General features: G+C 49.6%; 1 protein-coding gene across 1 annotated transcript; it reads right to left on the bottom strand.

Annotated features, from left to right (window-relative positions):
- Nucleotides 1–3,036: 3,036 nt before the first annotated feature.
- Nucleotides 3,037–5,119, bottom strand: cdk5r2a (cyclin dependent kinase 5, regulatory subunit 2a (p39)). Its single transcript, XM_072469587.1, has one exon. It carries the CDS (start codon nucleotides 4,888–4,890, stop codon nucleotides 3,970–3,972), a length of 921 nt encoding a protein of 306 aa, XP_072325688.1. The 5' UTR covers nucleotides 4,891–5,119; the 3' UTR covers nucleotides 3,037–3,969.
- Between the last annotated feature and the right edge of the window lie 17,709 nt (nucleotides 5,120–22,828).

The following is a 22,828-nucleotide window of genomic DNA, read 5'->3' as shown; positions in this document are numbered from 1 at the left end:
TGTGAAGAGAGGCTGGTTAGACTGGGTTTGTTTTCCTTCGTGCAGGGAAGGTTGAGCGGGGGAAATGATTGAGGTGTATAAAATTATGAGGATGAGTAGGAAGAATCTTCTCCCCTTCGTAGAGGGATCAATAACCAGGGGGTTATCGATTTAAGCTAAAGGGCAAGAGATTTGGAGAGGATTTGAAGAAACACTTTTTCACCCAGAGAGTGTTGGGAATCTGGAACTCGCTGCTTGAAAGAGTGGTGGAGGCAGGAACCCTCACAACATTTCAGAAGCATTTTTTAAAATATAGATTTAGAATATCCATTTCTCTTTTTTTCCAATTAAGCGGCAATTTAGCATGGCCAAATCACCTAGCCTGCACATCTTTGGGTTTGGGGGTGAGACCCACCACAGACACAGGGAGAATGTGCAAACTCCACATGGACAGTGACCCAGGGCCGGGATCAAACCAGGGTCTACAGTGCCATGAGGCAGCAGTGCTACTCACTGCACCACCATGCCACCCTTCAAATAAGAAGCATTTTAACGAGCACTTGAAATGCTATTGCATACAAGGCTAATGACAAAGAGCTGGAAAATTGAATTAGAAGAGATAGGTGCTTGATGGCTGGTGCAGACATGATGGGCTGAAGGGTTTCTTACTGTTCTCTAAAACCCAATGATTATGACTCGATCAGCAACAAAGTTGATTTTAAGGTGACCATTTGTGAAATTCAAAGTGGAACATGCTGCCAGAGAGAATGGTTGAAAAAAACTCTAGATTCAATTAAGGGGAAAATAGACAAGTGTATAAGGGAGAAGGGACTAGATGGTTACAATGACACATTGAGATGAGGAAGGATGGGGAGAGGTTCAAGTGGAGCATAAACATCAGCATGGATGGGCCAAATGGTCTGTTTCTGGGCTGTATGTTCCTTTGCATTGCTATGTAAGATTGTGGATAGGATACATGCACACACATGATCATATGTTTTGTGCATGTTGAAGACAAAGGCATGGCTTCTAATATACCAGGCAACAATGCCTGTGTTCGAAGCCTTTAAGCCTTGATCAAAATCTTTAAGATCCTGAGGGGGTATTGACAGTGTGGTTGTGGAGGGGAGGTTTCCTCTTGTGAGAGAATCTAAAACTAAGTGATCACTGTTAGTGAGGAGAAATTATTTCTCTCGGAGTGTCGTGGGTCTCTGGAACTCTCTTCCTCAAAAAACAGTGGAAGCAGAAAATTTGAATTTTTTTTTCATTCATTTACAGAATGTGGGTGTCGCTGGTTAGGCCAGCATTTATTGCCCATCCCTAGTTGCCCTTCAGAAGGTGGTGAGGTGCCGTCTTGAACCGCTGCAGTCCCTGAGGTGTAGATACACCCACTGTGCTGTTAGGGTGGGAGTTCCAGGATGTTGTCGCAGTGACAGTGAATGAACGCCAATGTATTTCCAAGTCAGGGTGGTGAGTGACTTGGAGGGGAACCTCCAGGTGGTGGGGTTCCCAGGTATCTGCTGTTCTTGTCCTTCTAAATGGTAGAGGTTGTGGGTTTGGAAGGTGTTGTCTGAGGAACCTAGGTGAGTTACTGCATCTTGTAGATAATGATAATCTTTATTGCCAATCCACCTAACCTTTTTTTAAATAGGTTTAGAGTACCCATTTCATTATTTCCAATTACGGGGCAATTTAGCGTGACCAATCCACCTAGCCTGCACATCTTTGGGTTGTGGGGGCGAAACCCAAGCAAACACGGGGAGAATGTGCAGAGACCCAGAGCTGGGATCGAACCTGGGACCTTGGCATGAGGCAACAGTGCTAACCACTGCGCCACCATGCTGCCCATATCCAAATTACCTCACAGCACGTCTTTCGGGGCTTGTGGGAGGAAACCGGAGCACCCGGAGGAAACCCAAGCAGACACAGGGAGAATGTGCAGACTCCACATAGACAGTGATCCAAGTCAGGAATCGAACCTGGGGGCGGCATGTGGCGCAGTGGGTAGCACTTTTGCGGTGCTGAGGACCCGGGTTCAAATCACGGCTCTGGGCCACTGTGTGGAGTTTGCACATTCTCCCCATGCCTGCGTGGGTTTCATCCCCACAACCCAAAGATGTGCAGGGTAGGTGGATTGACTGCGCTAAATTGCCCCTTAATTGGGAAAAAAATAATTGGGTACTCTAAATTTATTTTAAAAAAGGAATCGAACCTGGGACCCTGGCGTTGTGAAGCCACAGTGCAACCCCATGGATGCCAGTGTTCGTTGGTGGGGAGGGTTTGAATGTTTGTGGAAGGGGGTTTTAAGGCAGAGCTGGGTAGATTCATGATTATCGTGGGGGTGAAATGTTATTGTGGTCGGCAGGAATGTGGGTTGGATTTACAATCAGATGGTGGAGCTGGTTCGGGGGGCCGAGTGGCCTACTCCTGCTCCTAGTTGGTATGTAGGTATTGGATTGGTGTCCTGTCCCGTCAGAGGAAAGGTTCAGGACACTCCGGCTTACTGGCTGCGGAAGTCTGTTATCGCTGACCAAAGCCGCCCCACACACGTGCTAGTGCAATGTGACCATAAAGCTATAAACTGGACGCGACCTCAAGCTGCTCGGTGCTGGCCTAGCTCTGCCTTTCCCCAAGAGCAGGAGTTGTGCAGGAATACAGCCGTCACCCCGCATGCACTGCCTTGCAGCTCCAATCCAGCACACAGGATTACTGCTAAATCTGCTGTCAGTAATCAGCGCACAAGGACAAGAGGGGCAAATGGAAATGGTGCTGTGTGTGTGTGGGGGGGGGGGGGGGGGGGCAGGACGCCCAATCCACTCCCTTACAGCGGAAAGCTCCCGCCTCTGAGGCCCACAACACACTCTCCCGTCTGTGCAACACATACTGTCCACGTTCACCGTCAGTACACGCACCCATTCACGCATATAATTCCATATACACATCACCAATACAGCACCCTTAGACGCAGACATTTGCAACAATTGCAGACCCCCCCCCCCCCCCCGCAAAGAAAAGCAGCTTTTTGTCCGGAATCTTTGAAATAATCAAGCCACAGGATCGGATCATATTGCAATATATTGTTCTCCTTAGTCCAGGACATTCAGCGTACAATACAAAACCAAACATTATTTATAATATCCCAACAATTGGCACATTTGACAACCAACCCGCCCCGCCCCCCCCCCACCCCCCTCCCTCTGTTTGTTACAGAGTGGGGGGGGGGGGGGAATGTACATTCGGAGAAGGACAGAATGAGATTCTGCTGCTGAAATGTGCAAACCGAAAGGTTTGGATGGAAACATCAGCACCGCGGAGAGCAGCCAATCTCCCTCTCCCTCTCTATCTCCCCCTCTGTCTGCCTTTTGCACGCTCCACCCGTTTTCCGTCTCGGCGCTCGGCTAACACTGCTGTGGTCATCTCGTCCCCGAAATGGGAAACTGAATAAATAAATTTATGTATATATGTATTGTATTTTAAAATTCACGCGTTATCTACAGCCGCCAGTCTCAATTCCAGTTTTGCACCAGTCACAATGGAAACATAACAGGGTGGGGGGGGGGGGGGGGATGTTTCTCCATATTGTTTTTGGCATGCATATTTGCATTCGTTCCGATCCCCGCAAAATTACGTTAAAATTAGACAGGGTTCACCTGTGATCACCCGTGGTTCACATCACGATTGGAGAACAACCCATTTTGAAATAAACACACAAACACACACTTGCAATGAGCCTTCGGGGCCCATTCTGCTTAAACTCGTGGTTGAAGTCTGCGCCAATCTTCGAGCCCTGGGGCAGTTTGATTTATTTAATTTTATTTTTTGCTTACCCGCCCCCCCCCCCCCCCGCACACAACTCAACGCCCGGACCCCAGCTCTGGGATTGCAGCCCTCCCCAATTGGGATTAGTGCTCGACCATTGCTCCCCCTCTTGCCCTCTTTCTCTATACATATATAATCACACACACACACACAAAGAAAAACAAAAACCACCTAACGGTCCAAGTTTATGATATAGTGTCCACTGGAGTCTCTGCTGTTGGCCTCGCTCTTCAAGTCTTGGAAGACCTGGGTGAAGTAATGAGGGTCGGAGTTAATCTGTAGCATTTTGCTGCTCATTTGGCCGATGATAGCGAGACATCTGTCCCAGAAAACCTCCTTGTTGGCTTCCACCAGGAAGGGCTTGAGTGGGTAGGAGATTTCGTTGCCCATGTAAGAATAAGCGAGGTAGAGGCAGGTCAGGAAGGTGGCCTGCAGCTCGAAGTCGCTGCCTATCTCCTCGTCCACTACCTCTCTGCAAAGCAGGTAGACAAAGACCACGTTGGCCGGGGTGATGAAGCCTTGGTCCTGCCAGCCCTGGATGAGCAAGGAACGGTCCACGTTGCGGAACCAAAGCACCGCCTCGTTTGGGTTGAGGTGCTTGAGACGGTAGCAGCGCCGGCACAGGAACTGGCCCAGGCAGCGGAGCAGCTCCCCGGTGGAAGCCTGCACCACCACCCGGCGTGGTGAGCACAAGTTGCGGCCGCTGGCTTGCTTCTTGACCGAGCCCAGGTGGCGGCTGCCTGACTGGCCCGGGGCCACGGGCACGGGCACCGGGATGGGGGCGCTCGGGGCTCTGGGCTCGCCCCCTGCCTGGGGCTGGCTCTGGGGCTGCTGGGCAGGGCAGGACTTCTTCAGGTTCTCGCTGTTGAGCTGCTTGACCGGGTCCTTGTTGGCGCCCGCCGCTCCCGGGGTGGGGTTCACCTTCTTCGCGTTCTTCTTCTTCGCCGAGGCGGCCACCAGCCTCTTCCATGTCAAGGCGGAGATGAGCACCGAGTGCCTCTTCAGACCCTTCTCCTTGCCACTCTTGCCCGCCTGCCCATCCTCCAGCCCTTTGCCCTTGGGCTCGGGGGAGAACGACAGCACCGTGCCCATGCCTCGGCTCCAGGTGGCACCGGACGAAGAAGCTGGAGCAGGAGAGAGAGGTCTTGCCAGGGAACTGCCAACCCAGCCAGAGCCCCCCCACCCAGCTCACAGGAGGAGATGCATTGGACGCCGCTGTGCCGGGCTGGGGAGGGGTGGGGTGGGGTAGGGAGGGGGTGGTAGGTTGGGGTGGGGGTTCCTTCCCAGATGCTCTCACCCTCTCCCAAGCAGCACCGACCCCCCGCACATCCACCCGGCTCAATGGGCAGCCACCAGAGCCAATCACTTAAAGCCGGGTCCAGGGCTGAGCAAGCCCACCTATCCCAACAGGGCATGGACAAGGCCAGCCAATAAAACACCAGCATTCAACCGATTGCCACTAAGAACAGCCAATCAGCAGCCAAGAGGGGACGGAAATAAAACCCCAGATCCAATCAGGAGAAGAGTTTAGATTGATACATCTTTCAGCCAATCAGAGAGAGTAGTTACAATGACCGACAGCCTTGCCCACCAATGGATGGCCAGATCCCAATGCATTGGGGGCGGGGCGGGTAGCTTATCTGGGCTTCTCATTGGCTGAATGCCCTGTGTTGGCAGCATGGATGTTCCCCACTGCGGCTGAGATTTTGGGACGAGAGGCTTGTTAACGTTTGCGATAATTGGCGACAGAGCGGCAGAGGATTCATGACCAGAGGAAATGCAAGATTAATGTCTGTACACAGGGGCCGTCATCTCCTCAAAAAAACCGAGCTCGCGCCTGCATTAACGCAGCTTTCAGTTTGAGAGGCAGCAGCCCAACACAGTGAAACCACCGCAGATAAATTTGCAAGAACTGCTGCAACTGTACTGACCCGACTGACGTTCCAGCACTGTTCGCAGTCCCAATGCAATAATAACTGATTATCCTGGAATCACGCAATGTTTGCAGCATAGGAGTGTCCAAAGATGTGCAGATTAGGAGAGGCAGTGTGTAGTGGCTGGATTAGTAATCCAGAGACCCAGGGTAATAATGCTCTGGGGACCCGGTTCGAATCCCCCCATGGCAGATGGTGACATTTGAATTCAATAAAAACATAGAACATACAGTGCAGAAGGAGGACATTCGGCCCATTGAGTCTGCACCGACCCACTTAAGCCCTCACTTCCACCCTATCCCAATGACCCCGCCTAACCTTTTTGGTCACTGAGGGTAATTTATCAGGGCAGCACGGTAGCATTGTGGGTAGCACAATTGCTTCACAGCTCCAGGGTCCTAGGTTCGATTCCGGCTTGGATCACTGTCTGTGCGGAGTCTGCACATCCTCCCCGTGTGTGCGTGGGTTTCCTCCGGGTGCTCCGGTTTCCTCCCACAGCCCAAAGATGTGCAGGTTAGGTGGATTGGCCATGATAAATTGCCCTTAGTGTCCAAAATTGCCCTTAATGTTGGGTGGGGTTACTGGGTTATGGGGATAGGGTGGAGGTATTGACATTGGGTAGGGTGCTCTTTCCAAGAGCCGGTGCAGACTCGATGGGCCGAATGGCCTCCTTCTGCGCTGTAAATTCTATGATAATCTATGATAATCATGGCCAATCCACCTAACCTTTTTAAAAAAAAGTTTGAAGTACCCAATTCATTTTTTCCAATTAAGGGGCAATTTAGCATGGCCAATCCTCCTACCCTGCGCATCTTTGGGTTGTGGGGGTGAAACCCACGCAAACACGGGGAGAATGTGCAAACTCCACACGGACAGTGACCCAGAGCTGGGATTGAACCTGGGACCTCGGCGCCGTGAGGCAGCAGGGCTAACCCACTGCGCCACCATGCTGCCCCCAATCCACCTAACCTGCATGTCTTTGGACTGTGGGAGGAAACCGGAGCACCCGGAGAAAACCCACGCAGACACGGGGCGAACGAGCAGACTCCGCACAGGCAGTGACCTAGCGGGGAATTGAACTTGAGACCCCGGCGCTGCGAAGCCACAGTGCTACCCACTTGACATTTAAGGGGCATCTTGACAAATACATGAATAGGATGGGAATAGAAGGATACGGACCCAGGAAGTGTAGAAGATTGTAGTTTAGTTGGGCAGCATGGTCGGCACGGGCTTGGAGGGCCGAAGGGCCTGTTCCTGTGCTGTACATTTCTTTGTTCTTTGTTCTTGTTCTTTGTGCTACCATGCTGCCCAAACCTGGAATCAAAAGTCTAATGATGACCATGAAACCGTTGTCATAAAAATGCCCTTCAGGAAAGGAAATTGGTCGTCCTTCCTATATGTGACTCCCGACTCTTAAATCTGCTCGCAATGCCCACATGGATGAATTTTTTAAAAAGGATAGTTGGATTAGCCATGCTAACTTGCCATTGGGATCCAAAAGATGTGCAGGTGGGCAGCACGGTGGTGCGGTGGGTTAGCACTGCAGGTTCGGTCCCGGCCCTGGGTCACTGTCCGTGTGGAGTTTGCACATTCTCCCCGTGTTTGCGTGGGTTTCGCCCCCGCAACCCAAAAGATGTGCAGGGTAGGTGGATTGGCCACGCTAAATTGCCCCTTAATTGGAAAGATGAATTGGGTACTCTAAATTTTTTATTTTTTAAAAGATGTGCAGGTTCGAATCACAGAGTCCCTCCAGCCCACTGAGCCTTGCACCCTATCTAGGTCCTATCTTTATCCCCACCTAATCTCTGGACACTGAGGGGCAATTTAGCACAGCCAATCCAACTACCCTGCACACCTTTGGAGTGTGGGAGGAAACCAGATCGCCAGGGTCCCGGGATCGATTCTCATCGTCGGTCACAGTCCATGCGGAGTCTGCACATTCTCCCCGTGTTATTATTATGCCGGAATCGAACCCGGGTCTCTGGCGCTGTGAGGCAGCAGTGCTCACCACTGTGCCGCTGTGCTGTTATGGGGTAGGGCAGGGGTATGGGCCTCGTTAGGGTGCTCTTTCAGAAGGTCTGTGCAGACTGAATGGGGCGAATGGCCTTCTGCATTGTAGGAATTTAAATTTTTTAAATAAATTTAGAGTACCCAATTCATTTTTTCCAATTAAGGGGCAATTTAGCGTGGCCAATCCACCTACGCTGCACATCTTTGGGTTGTGGGGGTGAAACCCACGCAGACAAAGGGAGAATGTGCAAACTCCACACGGACAGTGACCCAGAGCCGGGATTGAACCTGGGACCTCGGCGCCGTGAGGCAGCAATGCTAACCACTATTCCACCGCGCTGCCGCATTGTGAGAATTCTATGGAATTCTTTGAAGGAGGCCATCTGTAAGAGCCACTCACCTACTTCAATTCCTTCGTTCAGCTGTGGTCCTGCAATTTTTAAAATCCTTAACATAATAATCCAATTCTCTGCAACACCTTGATTCAACCTCGTCCTTCAGGCATCACATTCCAGATCCTAATATTTCCATTCAAAGATAGGCAGGTTACATGGATTGGCCATGATCAATAATAATAATCTTTATTGTCACAAGTAGGCTTACATTAACATTGCAATGAAGTTACTGTGAAAAGCCCCATGTCGCCACATTCCTACGCCTGTTCGGGTACATGATCGGTCAAAGAGCCTCATTCTTTGCTGTGATTCTTGATCAAGTATGTGGTTTTAAGGAGTGTTTTAAAGGAGGAAAAAGCGATAGAGAGGCGGGCTGGTTTAGGGAGGGAATTCCGGGAAGCAGCTGAAGACATAACCGTCAATGAAGGAGGAATAAAATTGGGGATGCTCAAGAGGCGGGATTGAGGGGAGCACTGATATCTCAGAGGGCTGTGGGCTTGGAGGGCATTACAGCGAGGGGGGGAGGGCAGGCCATGGAGGGATTTGAAAATAAAAGTGAAAATGAAATTTGCTTATTGTCACAAGTAGGCTTCAATGAAGTTACTGTGAAAACCCCTAGTCGCCACATTCCAGCACCTGTTCGGGGAGGCTGGTATGGGAATTGAACCGTGCTGCTGGCCTGCCTTGGTCTGCTTTAAAAGCCAGTGATTTAGCCCAGTGTGCTAAAGCATTTTATAATTGAGCTATTGTTTATCCAGGAGCCAGTGTCGGTCAGCGAGCATGGGGCTGATGGATAAACTACATTTTGTGGGAGTTAAGACGGCAGAGTTTTGATGACATCAAGTTTATGAGTGTAGAATGTGGGCAACCAGCCAGGAATGTGTTCGTCAAGTGTGGGGGTAATAAAAGTAAGGTCGCCACAATCCCAGATGACCGTAGGCTGATTTCCCCTTTGAGGGGGAGAGCTGACTGGTGGTGATTTAACCTGAGGGTCCCCACACCTCAGGCGAGGGACAAGGTTGAGAAGGTGGTGCTTTCATCAGTGACCTCAGCCGGTATGGGAATTGAACTTTGAAAGCAGAGCAAGGCAGGCCAGCAGCACGGTTCGATCCCCAAACAGGTGCCGGAATGTGTTGACTAGGGGCTTTTCACAGTAACTTCATTGAAGCCTACTTGTGACAATAAGCGATTTTCATTTCATTTCATATTCCAGAAGCCCAGCTGGTTAATTGGGGGGGGGGTCAAATATCACCATGGCAACTGGTGGAATTTAAATTCAATTAATAAATCTGGAATTGAAAGCTAGCTTCAGTAATGGTGGCCACCACCAAGTTCAAGGACATAATAAAAAGCAAATACCGAGGGTGTTGGAAATCTGAAATGAAAACACAAAATGCTGGAAAACCGCATTTGTGAAAGAGAGTTCACGTTCCGAGTCCAATATGGCTCTGAGGAAGAGTCGTCTGGGCAATCGGCAACAAACGCTGACCTTGCCAGTGACACCCACATCTCATGAAAGAATAAATTCAAGTTTCTGCTTATTCAGCACAGGATGCTTCAGTGAGAAAAGCCACGTTTAATCCATGATGTGAGTCATGGTGTGTATGATGTGGTGAATACATATAAAGTGTGGAAAGCATGTGTTACGCCAGGATCAATGCTGTGTTCAGTGCGTGTGAGCAGGGCAGCAAAGAAGGACCTATAATTAGCCTCAGTATCTGGGACCCAATAATGGGAGCTGGTTGGACTGGTGGAAATGAAATGAAATGAAAATCGCTTACTGTCACAGGTAGGCTTCAAGTGAAGTTACTGTGAAAAGCCCCCAGTCGCCACATTCCGGCGCCTGTTCAGGGAGGCTGGTACAGGAGGAGGGAATTAGGATTTCCGCTCCTGATCACTATCTAAAAACGACTACAACTTGCATTTATATTGTGCCTTTAATGTGCATTTATATAGTGCCTAAAATGTCCCGAAGCAGGTGTGGTTGCTGAACAGTGTTTAACAGAGAACAACATACAGACAAAAGATTGATCAAAGAGCAGCTTGAAAGAGGGAGAGAGGTTTGGAGAGAAAATCCCATAGCTTCAGTCCCAGGCTGCTTCAGACTTGGCTCCCAATGTGATGAAAGAGTGATGTGCAATATTTATAAATTACGGACACTCGGCCACAATTAGCTGTGATGGCTCCCACAGTGCAACAACTGACTGCTGATGCCAAGGATCAAAATATCAAGAACGGTCAACCGGCAAGACACTGGAGGCACAGTAGTTATTTGTGGAGTTGTACTCCTATACTATTGAAGTAGGTTTCATCCTCGGCATCCTAATGCAGCACGGTAGTACAGTGGTTAGCACTGTTGCTTCACCGTAACTTCATTGCAGTGTTAATGTGAGCCTACTTGTGACAATAAAGATTACTTTACTAATTCATTGTAAGCTGGGCTTCCGCGCTACATCCACTCGATTACAAAGTGTGCCCACTTTCACATCTATCAGGCACCTCTTCCCTTCCCCTCATCCGACAGTCAATTAAATCCTCATTTTTGATTTGGTCACCTCAAAACTGGATTGCTCTAATTCCCTTCTGGTTGTTCCCCCATCTTCCACCCTCTGAAAGCTGCAACTCATTGGAAACTCTGTTGTTATTGTTATCCTGTGACAATACACAGCTGACACCGTGCCAGAGATCGAAGGGCCAAGGACATGAAGGGTACATTCTGTATAAGGCTCTGGTCAGACCCCATTTGGAGTATTGTGAGCAGCTTTGGGCCCCGGTATCTAAGGAAGTATGTGCTGATCTTGGAAAGGGCCCAGAGGAGGTTCACAAGAATGATCCCTGGAATGAAGAGCTTATCGAATGAGGAACGGTTCAGGGCTTTGGGTCTGTGCTCATTGGAGTTCAGAAGAATGAGGGGGGGAATCTCATTGAAACTTACAGGATACTGCGAGGCCTCGATAGAGTGGACGTGGAGAGGATGTTTCCACTTGTAGGAAAAACTAGAACAATCTCAGACTAAAGGGACGATCCTTTAAAACAGAGATGGGGAGGAATTTCTTCAGCCAGAGGGTGGTGAATCTGAGGAACTCTTTGCCGCAGAAGGCTGTGGGGGTCAAATCACTGAGTGTCTTTAAGACAGAGATAGATAGGTTCTGATTAATAAGGGGATCAGGAGTTATGGGGAGAAGGCAGGAGAATGGGGATGAGAAAATATCAGCGATGATGGAATGGTGAAGCAGACTCCAACATTTATCCTGGCTAGCGTCTCCAGAAAGAACAGACTATCTGGTCATTTCCATCTTTCTGTTTGTGGGATCTTGCTGTGCAAGAGTGGCTTCCTCTTTTCCTCCATCACAGCGGTATCGACACGTCCCCTGCCTCAGTTCATAAACTGTGAAAAGTTTCACTCGTGCCTTCGATAACTCTAGACGTGACTATTGCAATGTGCTCCTTGGCTAGTCGCCCACATTCTACCCCCTGTAAACTTGTGATCATCCAGTAGTCGGAGCTCATCTCACGTTCCATTCACCCAACCCTCTTGTGCTCACTGACCCACATTGCCTCCCATTAAGCAAGGCTTTGATTCTTACAGTTGTCATCCTTGTTTTCAAATCCCTCCATGGCCTTGGCTTTCTCTCCTTACCCCTCGATCTGTGTTCCTCCAATTCTGGCCTCATGAGTCTCCCTCTTGAGTATCCCTGTGCCTTCAGCTGCCTGGCTACTAAGGTCTGGAATTCATTCCCTACACCTCTTCCTTCGCCTCTCAATTTCCTTCTAAAAAATATTCTTGAAAATCTACCTATTTGATCAAAAGCTTGTCACCTGTCCTTATATATTTTTCGGTGGCTTGGTGTCAAATTCTGTTTGGTTCTGGCCTGTGAAACACCTTGGGATGATTTTCTGTCAAAAGTACGCGATATAAATGCAAGTTGTTTTTGTTGAGGTCATGAAAGACAAGAATAAACAACATATCTTCTGAAGCTCCATGTAAGCTTTTTCTCCGTCCAAGTTCTTCCCCCCCCCCCCCCACCCCCCCCGCCCGCACCCCCACCCCACCCCCAATCCCTGAACTCAATGCTGCATCAATGCAGAAGCTTTCTAGTTGTTAATACCTGTGTTGGAAATAAATCACCGAAGATCTGGAGACTAATGGATCTACTTAACATAATGCTCAGGGAGGCACCATCATTCACAACTGATGAGTGGGTGCCTCGAGACAATAGGTGTTAAACTCTGCATCGACTAACAAAGGACAATTTAGGAAGGGCTGCAAATGGCACTGATTAATTCAGGAGGAAGATAAAATCTACTTGGAATGTATCAGTCTTTCAATGTCGGGATTTAAAACTCTGAATGACTTGTGATGACCTTCTGATGGCGAGAAGCTCGGTTATCAAGTCGGGTCATGCAGCACAGGAAGAGGCCAAGCAAACCATCACCCTTGCGTCAGCTCTTCTGAGGCAGCTGTGGTCCCGTGACTAGCACCTCTGATTCCCAATTAATTAATAATTAATCATCTTTATTGTCACAAGTAGGCTGAAATTAACACCGCAATGAAGTTACTGTGAAAATCCCCTGGTCGCCACATTCCGGCGCTTGTTCGGGTACACAGAGGGAGAATTCAGAATGTCCAATTCACCTAACAAGCACGTCTTTCGGGACTTGTGGGAGGAAACCGGAGCGCCCGGAGGAAACCCACGCAGACACGGGGAGAACGTGCAGACTCTGCACAGACAGTGACCCAAGCTGGGAATCGAACCTGGGACCCTGGCGCTGCAAACCAACAGAGCTTACCACTGTGCTAACTCGCTGCCCATCAGGTTCGGTGTTCAATTACTCAAGCACTGGAATATTGTCCCCAGTTTTGGAGACCACACTTCAGGAACCAAGTGAAGCTATTGGAAAGGGCGCAGAAAAGATTGACGAGAATGGTTTCAGGGCTGAGAAATGTCAATTGGATTGGAGAAGTTGGGACTGTTCTCCTTGGAGAAGAGAAGGTTGAGAGGAGAGTTGATCGAGGTGTTCAAAACCATGAGGAGTGTGGACAGGGGAGATAGGGAGATGGTGAACGTAATGGCGGCACGAGGAATAAAAAGTTTTTGAACATTTTCAGATTCCATCAAGGTAGACATAGAACATAGAACATACTGTGCAGAAGGAGGCCATTCGGCCCATCGAGTCTGCACCGACCCACTTAAGCCCTCATTCCACCCTATCCCCATAACCCAATAAATCCTCCTAACCTTTTTGGACACTAAGGGCAATTTATCATGGCCAGTCCACCTAACCTGCACGTCTTTGGACTGTGGGAGGAAACCAGAGCACCTGGAGGAAACCCACGCAGACACGGGGAGAACGTGCAGACTCCGCACAGACGGTGACCCAGCAGTCAAGAGGGAATTGGATTATTAACTGAAACCGAAGAGTGTGCGGGGCTACAGGGGCGAATGGCACTAAGTGAACTGCTCATTTGCCCAGTCGATGCAGACATGAGGGGGCTGATTGCCCTCCTTCTGTGCCGAAGCAATTCCGAAGCGATGAGCAGAGGGATCTCGGTGTCCATGTACATAGATCCCTGAAAGTTGCCACCCAGGTTGATAGGGTTGTGAAGAAGGCCTATGGAGTGTTGGCCTTTATTGGTAGAGGGATTGAGTTCCGGAGTCATGAGGTCATGTTGCAGCTGTACAAAACTCTGGTACGGCCGCATTTGGAGTATTGCGTACAGTTCTGGTCACCTCATTATAGGAAGGACGTGGAAGCTTTGGAGCGGGTACAGAGGAGAGTTACCAGGATGTTGCCTGGTATGGAGGGAAAATCTTATGAGGAAAGGCTGATGGACTTGAGGTTGTTTTCGTTAGAGAGAAGAAGGTTAAGAGGAGACTTAATAGAGGCATACAAAATGATCAGGGGGTTAGATAGGGTGGACAGTGAGAGCCTTCTCCCGCGGATGGAAATGGCTAGCACGAGGGGACATAGCCTTAAACTGAGGGGTAATAGATATAGGACAGAGGTCAGAGGTAGGTTCTTTACGCAAAGAGTGGTGAGGCCGTGGAATGCCCTACCTGGAACAGCAGTGAACTCGCCAACATTGAGGGCATTTAAAAGTTTATTGGATAAGCATATGGATGATAATGGCATAGTGTAGGTTAGATGGCTTTTGTTTTTTGACTTCCCATGTCGGTGGAACATCGTGGGCCGAAGGGCCTGTACTGCGCTGTATCGTTCTGTGTTCTATGTTCTCTGAGTGCACAAATCAAGGGCTGATACAGCAGTGCAATACCGAGGGTGTGCTACACTGTGACAGGTGCCATCTTTAGGATGAGCTGCTGGGCCCCCTCCCCCACCCCGGTCACCTGCGTGGGTGGATGTAAAAGATCCTCTGATGCTATTTCGAGGATGAGTAGGCAGATAGGGAGCTGACCCCCTCCCCCACAGTCAATATGTATCCCTCAATCAATAGCTTCCAATAAAGGTGGTCTGGTCATTGTCACCTTGCTGTTTGTGACATCTTGCTGTGTGTAACATGGCTGCCGCACTTCCTACCTTACGACAGTGACAACCCATCAGAAGTTCTTCACTGGCTATCTTTGAGATTTTCAGCGACGGGTGTAAAGTGCTGGATAAATACAGATCTGTCTTCTCTTTTGAAAGCGAGCTGCTGGAGTATAAATTCCGGGGGCAGCACGGTGGCGCAGTGGGTTAGCACTGCTGCCTCACGGCGCCGAGGTGCCAGGTTCGATCCCGGCTCCGGGTCACTGTCCGTGTGGAATTTGCACATTCTCCACGTGTCTGCATGGGTTTCGCCCCCGCAACCCAAAGATGTGCAGGGTAGGTGGATTGGCCACACTAAATTGCCCCTTAATTGGATAAAAGTAATCGGGTACTCTAAATTAAAAAAAATAAGAGTGTAAATTCCTGCATGGGTTTTTAAAAAATGAATTCAATAAATCTGACCATTCACAAGTTGCCAGTGAGCTCTTAATACCCTCAGGGCAGCAGAATATGTCTTACAGTCCTGAAAGACGTGCTGTTGAGTGAATTGGACATTCTGAATTCTTCCTCTGTGTGCTCGAAGAGGTGCCGGAATGTGGCGACAACAGGCTTTTTGTGCTGCTAATAAAGATTGTTATTATTATAATCATAGAATCATAAAATTTACAATGCAGAAGGAAGCCACTCGGCCCATCGAGTCTGCACCAGCCCTCAGAAGGAGCACCCTATTTAAGCCCACACCTCCACCCTATCCCATAACCCAGTAACCCAACCTAACCTTTTGGACACTAAGGGACAATTTAGCATGGTCAATCCACCTAACCTGCACACCTTTGGACTGTGAGAAGAAACCGGAGCACCCGGAGGAAACCCACAGACACGGGGACAACGTGCAGATTCCACACAGACAGTGACCCAAGGCCGGAATTGAATTTGTGTCCCTGGAGCTGATAGGCAGCAGTGCTAACCACTGTGCCGGCCAAAATAAAAACAGAGAATGCTTCAAGTCCAAGTGTACTTGAAAGCAGGTTAACAATCCTGAGATAAATCATAGAATCATAGCATTTACAGTGCAGAAGGAAGCCATTCGGCCCATCGAGTCTGCACCGGCTCTTGGAAAGAGCACCCTACCCAAGGTCAACACCTCCACCCTATCCCCATAACCTAGTAACCCCACCCAACACTGAGGGCAATTTTGGACACTAAGGGCAATTTAGCATGGCCAATCCACCTAACCTGCGCATCTTTGGCCTGTGGCAGGAAACCAGAGCACCCGGAGGAAACCCACGCACACACGGGGAGGATGTGCAGACTCCGCTCAGACAGTGACCCAAGCCGGAATCGAGCCTGGGATCCTGGAGCTGTGAAGCAATTGTGCTATCCACAATGCTACCGTACTGCCCTTCATCAATCCTTCATCAGAAGTCTCCTTTGCTGAGCATACACAGTGAGCCAGCAGGGTATCACAGAATCATAGATTCCCTACAGTGCAGAAGGAGGCCATTCGGCCCATCAAATCTGCACCGACACTCTGAAAGAGCTCTATCCCCTTAACCCCACCTAACCGTTTCGACACTAAGGGGCAATTTATCATGGCCAATCCACCTAACTTGCACATCATTGGACTGTGGGAGGAAACCGGAGCACCCGGAGGAAACCAACGCAGACACGGGGAGAAAGTGCAGATTCCACACAGACAGTGACCCAAGGCCGGAATTGAACAGACAGCCACCCAAGGTGGGAATTGATCCCAGGCCCCTGGCACTGTGAGGTAGCAGTGCTAACTCCAGTGCCACCATGCCACCCATGGGTAGTTGAGTGTGAGGAGTAAAGTGGACGGGCATGGCTTGACCCAGAAAGATTCAATCTTGGGCGACTTGATCTTCTTGGCATTTTATAAGAGTCACTCGAAGAATACTGGTGTTTCCTTATCAGTGCCATCATCGGCATTCCTTCGATTTGAGGATGACCTCTACACAGGGACGCGAGTTCTTGCCAAATGGCTCATCCTGTAGATGAACAGGTCGATTCTCAACCACAGATCTTCAGGCACCTGGGACAGGATGCCCCAAGAGGTAGTGGGATCCGGAATGCAGGATTTGACTCCTTTTGGATTGGATTTGTTTATTGTCACGTGTACCGAGGTACAGTGAAAAGTATTTTTCTGCGAGCAGCTCAACAGATCATTAAATACATGGGAAGAAAAGGGAAGAAAAGAAAATACATAATAGGGCAACACAACATATACAATGTAACTACATAAGCACCGGCATCGAATGAAGCATACAGGGTGTAGTGTTAATGAGGTCAGCCCACAAGAGGATCATTTAGGAGTCGGTGACAGTGGGGAAGAAGCTGTTTTTGAGTCTGTTCGTGCGTGTTCTCAGACTTCTGTATCTCCTGCCCGATGGAAGAAGTTGGAAGAGTGAGTAAGCCGGGTGGGAGGGATCTTTGATTATGCTGCCCGCTTTCCCCAGGCAGTGGGAGGTGTAGATGGAGTCTATGGATGGGAGGCAGGTTCGTGAGATGGACTGGGCGATGTTTACGACTCTCTGAAGTTTCTTGCGGTCCTGGGCCGAGCAGTTGCCATACCAGGCTGTGATGCAGCCCGATAGGATGCTTTCTATGGTGCATCTGTAAAAGTCGGTAAGAGTCAATGTGGACATGCCAAATTTCCTTAGTTTCCTGAGGGAGTATAGGCGCTGTTGTGCTTTCTTGGTTGTAGCGTCGACGTGGGTGGACCAGGACAGATTTTTGGAGATGTGCACCCCTAGGAATTTGAAACTGCTAACCACCTCCACCTCGGCCCCGTTGATGCTGACAGGGGTGTGTACAGTACTTTGCTTCCTGAAGTCAATGACCAGCTCTTTAGTTTTGCTGGCATTGAGGGAGAGATTGTTGTTGTTGCACCACTCCACTAGGTTCTCTATCTCCCGCCTGTATTCCGACTCGTCGCTATTCGAGATCCGGACCACTATGGTCGTATCGTCAGCAAACTTGTAGATGGAGTTGGGACCAAGTTTTGCCACGCAGTCGTGTGTGTACAGGGAGTAGAGTAGGGGCCTAAGTACGCAGCCTTGCGGGGCGTATTGTGTTGAGGACTATTGTGGAGGCGGTGTTGTTGTTCATTCTTACTGATTGGGGTCTGTTGGTCAGAAAATCGAGGATCCAGTTGCAGAGTTGGGAGACAAGTCCTAGGTTTTGGAGCTTTGATATGAGCTTGGCTGGGATTATGGTGTTGAAGGCGGAGCTGTAGTCAATAAATAGGAGTCTGGTGTAGGAGTCCTTGTTTTCGAGATGCTCTAGGGATGAGTGTAGGGCCAGGGAAATGGTGTCTGATGTGGACCGGTTGCAGCGGTATGCGAATTGCAGTGGATCAAGGCATTGTGGGAGTATGGAGGTGATGTGCTTCATCATCAACCTCTCGAAGCACTTCATTACGACTGAAGTCAGGGCCACTGGACGGTAGTCATTGAGGCACGTTGCCTGGTTCTTCTTTGGCACCGGTATGATGGTGGTCTTCTTGAAGCAGGTGGGGACCTCGGAGTGGAGTAGGGACAGGTTAAAGATGTCCACGAATACCTCTGCCAGCTGGTCCGCGCAGGCTCTGAGTGCACAACCAGGGATCCCGTCCGGGCCGGTCGCCTTCCAAGGGTTCACTTTCAGGAAGGTCAATCTGACTTCGGAAGCTGTGATGGTGGGTATGGGTGAATTATGGGCTGCTGAGGCACTCGCCAGCGGATTGTTGGTTATCTGCTCGAGCCGAGCATAGAATGCATTGAGTTCATCGGGGAGGGGTGCGCTGCTGCCAGAGGCACTGTTCGGCTTCGCTTTTTAGCCCGTTATGTTGTTTAGTCCTTGCCACAACCGCCGAGAGTCTGTCTGTGACTCTAGCTTGGTTTGATATTCTCTCTTGGCATCTCAGATGGCTTTGCGGAGGTCGTACCTGGATTTCTTGTATAGGTCAGGATCTTGAACGCCTCAGATCTGTCCTTCAGTAGGGAGTCAATCTCGCGATTGAGCCATGGTTTCCGGTTGGGGAACGTACGTACTGCTTTCTTTGGCACGCAGTCGTCCACACATTTGCTGATGAAGTCTGTGACGGTGGTGGCATACTCATTTAAGTTGGTCGCTGAGTTCTTAAATATGGACCAGTCCACTGTCTCTAAGCAGTCACGTAAGAGCTCTTCTGTCTCCTTGGACCAGCACTGCACAACCTTCTTAGCTGGATTCTCCCGCTTGAGTTCCTGCTTGTATGCTGGGAGAAGGAGCACCGTCTTATGGTCTGATTTCCCAAAGTGCGGTCGGGGGATGGAACGGTAGGCACCCTTGATTTTTGAGTAGCAGTGGTCAAGAGTGTTGTCGCCCCTGGTTGGACAGGAGATGTGCTGGTGGAATTTTGGCAGTACTTTTCTTCCCTTCTCCGTCACCCCCCTTCCTCATTAAAACGTTGTGACTCAAAGCGTGATGCAACTCGATGGACAACTTGTCGCCATTTTGAACGATTGGTGGCAAGCTCCGCCCAGCCATTAACCCAATGCTGTTGTGCTTCAGTGAGAGCTTCAGGATGTCCTCAAAGCATTTTATTTGTCCTTTCCTGGGACACTGACCACTTGGGAGTTGAGAAACAGGACCTGGCGGCGGGAGATGGTTTTCAGGCATCGGGATACAGTGTCTAGCACAGGGTTTTGCCTGAATTCCTGTGGAGTTGGCTTCAAGAAAGACACAAACGTTTGTTCACTGGTCTTCCCACTAAATGCAGAATATATGGCAGAGACATTGCTGGTGGGGAATGTCTCGAGCTCACCTGCTTATCATTGATGCACGGTCCAGCTCTCACTGTAGCACAGCGATGCGGTGATAACGATGTTCTGGAAATTGAGACTTTCATTGGGGCAGCACGGTAGCATTGTGGATAGCACAATTGCTTCACAGCTCCAGGGTCCCAGGTTCGATTCTGGCTTGGGTCACTGTCTGTGCGGAGTCTGCACGTTCTCCCCGTGTGTGCGTGGGTTTCCTCCGGGTGCTCCGGTTTCCTCCCACATTCCAAAGATGTGCAGGTTAGGTGGATTGGCCATGATAAATTGCCCTTAGTGTCCAAAAGTGCCCTTAGTGTTGGGTGGGGTTACTGGGTTATGGGGATAGGGTGGAGGTGTTGACCTTGGGTAGGGTGCTCCTTCCAAGAGCCGGTGCAGGCTCGATGGGCCAAATGGCCTATTTCTGCACTGTAAATTCTATGATAATCTACAGCGGTATTTGTTGTCAAACACTTACTGCTGTAGTTTGGAGAAGGTTGAGCTGGAAGCAGTTATTCCAATGTTGGGTCTCCTCGTTACCCTTCTGGTTTTGGGATACCCTCACATCAGTATAACGTGGATAAATGTGAGGTTATCCTACCCATTTCAGTAACTAAAATTGGAAGGCAGATAATTATTTGAATGGGTGTAACTTGAGAGATGTGGATACTCAGCGAGACCTTGGTGTCCTCGTGCATCAGTCGCTGAAGGTAAGCGCGTAGGTACAGCAGGCAGTGAAGAAGGCAAATGGTACGTTGGCCTTCATAGCGAGAGGATTTGAGTGTAGGAATAGAGATGTTTTACTACAACTGCATAGGGTATTGGTGAGGCCACACCTGGAGTATTGTGAGCAGTTTTGGTGTCCTTATCTGAGGAAGGATGTTCTTGCTGTGGAGGGAGGGCAGCAAAGGTTTACCAGGCTGATTCCTGGGACGGTGGGACTGTCTTATAAGGAGAGACTAAATCGGTTAGGATTATATTCATTGGAGTTTAGAAGAGTGAGAGGGGATCTCATAGAAACGTATAAAAAATAATTTCAAATTTAGAGTACCAATTCTTTTTTTCCAATTAAGGGGCAATTTAGCGTGGCCAATTCACTTACCAAGCACATATTTTTGGGGTGTGGGGGTGAGATCCACACAAACACGGGGAGCATGTGCAAACTCCACATGGACAGTGACCTGGGGCCAGGATCGAACGCGGGTCCTCGGCGCCGTGAGGCAGCAGTGCTAACCACCGCGCCACCGTGCTGCCCAGAAACTTTCAAAATTCTAACAGGATTAGACAGGGTACATTCAGAAAGAATGTTCCCGATGGTGGGCGACCCCAGGACAAGGGGTAATAGTTTGAGGATAAGGGGTAAACCTTTTAGGACTGAGGTGAGGGGAAATTTCTTCACCCAGAGAGTGGTGAGTCTGTGGAATTCGCTACTACAGAAAGTAGCTGAGGCCAAAACGTTGTGTCATTTCAAGAAGGAATTAGATACAGCTCTTGGGGCTAAAGGGAGCAAGGGATATGGGGGGGACGGCAGGATCAGGGTATTGAACTTGATGATCAGCCATGATCATAATGAATGGCGGGGTAGACTCGAAGGGCCGAATGGCCTCCTCTGGCTTCTCTGTTCTATGTATCAGCGAGGTTCTTAACACAGATGTTAATGCTTTCATCAAGGATACCTCTATGTGCCTTTACCTTTGTAGTTCTGGTTGAAGAGGGTGTTTGTTATCATGAGGCCACGCTGAGCACACCTTGTCCATAAGAGTTGGCATTTCCCAGCCCTGTTTTCCCAATGTTTCCACTCCAGACATCAGAGTCACGGTCACCCCTGGCATTGAACTCCCCCAGAAGTGTGATCTTTTCTTCTTTTGGGAAGGCAGTGAGGACATCATCAAATTCGGAAAGGGACTTTAACATAACATCTTCATCGGGTCAAGGGTTGGTGCGTAAGTAATGATGGCGATGGCACATCGGTTATGGCTGAACTGAAGGTGAATCAAAGAATCCTGGACCCACTCCCAACCATATCCCCCACCCAACCATTAGACATTGAGGGGCAACGAAGCATGGCCAATCCACCTAACCTGCACATCATTGGACTGTGGGAGGAAACCGGAGCACCTGGAGGAAACCCACGCACACACGGGGAGAATGTGTAGACATCGCACAGAAAGTGACCCAAGGTCCGAATTGATCCCGGGTCCCTGGCGCTGTGTTAACCTTCATCAATACAATTGGGTGCCCTGGCAGTGCATTAAGATGCTATTCTGGATGGCAAATTCAACTCTATGGACATCATAGAATCATAGAATTTACAGTGCACAAGGAGGCCATTCGGCCCATCGAGTCTGCACCGGCTCTTTGAAAGAGCACCCTACCCAAGCCCACACCTCCACCCTATCCCCATAACTCAGTAACCCAACCCAACACTAAGGGCAATTTTGGACACGAAAGGCAATTTAGCATGGCCAACCCACCTAACCTGCACATCTTTGGCCTGTGGGAGGAAACCGGAGCACCCAGAGGAAACCCACGCACACACGGGGAGAACGTGCAGACTCCGCACAGACAGTGAACCAAGCCGGGAATCGAACCTGGGACCCTGGGGCTGTGAAGCAATTGTGCTAACCACCATGCTACCGTTTCTGACCCCGAAGGTAGTGATCCTGCAGGGTCTGGTTCCCCGGCCAGGAGAAAATAGGACATCCTATTTTCAGGGCACCTTTTCTGGCATGCTCCCCGCTTTGAGATGAGTAGAGGGTATTCAGAAGAGGACAATTCAGTCCCAGACACTGCTGTCCATGGATACTTTCCTCCAACACAGCGTCCAACATGCATGCATCACTTGTGCGCAGATTCTTGACCAGGGACGCCCAGGTTCACAGTCCTGCCCCCGTTACCAATTCTCCATCACCACTAGACCTTGCAAATGGACCCTGGCAGCAGTGGACGGACCTACACTTTGTGGGACCCCTTGCTCATTTCTGGACCACGCCCCCCCATGATGTCACAGCTCCTCCCTCCAATGCTGTCATGTCCCTTCCCACAATGACACCATGCCCCACCTGACCCTGCCCACCCTCACTCCACTGCATGCAAAAGCGCAAGCCACAAAAATACACAAATTGATCGCCGCTTAACTGCTTTAGTGCTATAAAAAAATGTTTTTTTAGAGCACCCAATTCTTTTTCTTCCAATGAAGGGGCAAATTAGCATGGCCAAACACCTACCCTGCACATCTTTGGGTTGTGGGGGGTGAGGCCCACACATACATGGGGAGAATTTGCAAACTCCACACGGACAGTGATTCGGGGCCTCAGCGCTGTGAGGCAGCAGTGCTAACCACTGCACCACCGTACTGCCCGCTTTAGTGTGTTTTAGCTTGGAAAAACTCGCCTGTGTGAATAAT

This window comes from Scyliorhinus torazame, chromosome 2, assembly GCF_047496885.1.
Source record: "Scyliorhinus torazame isolate Kashiwa2021f chromosome 2, sScyTor2.1, whole genome shotgun sequence".
Lineage (NCBI taxonomy): Eukaryota > Metazoa > Chordata > Chondrichthyes > Carcharhiniformes > Scyliorhinidae > Scyliorhinus > Scyliorhinus torazame.
Note: the sequence above shows the minus strand (reverse complement) of the source record. Positions and strands in the feature narration are given on the sequence as shown.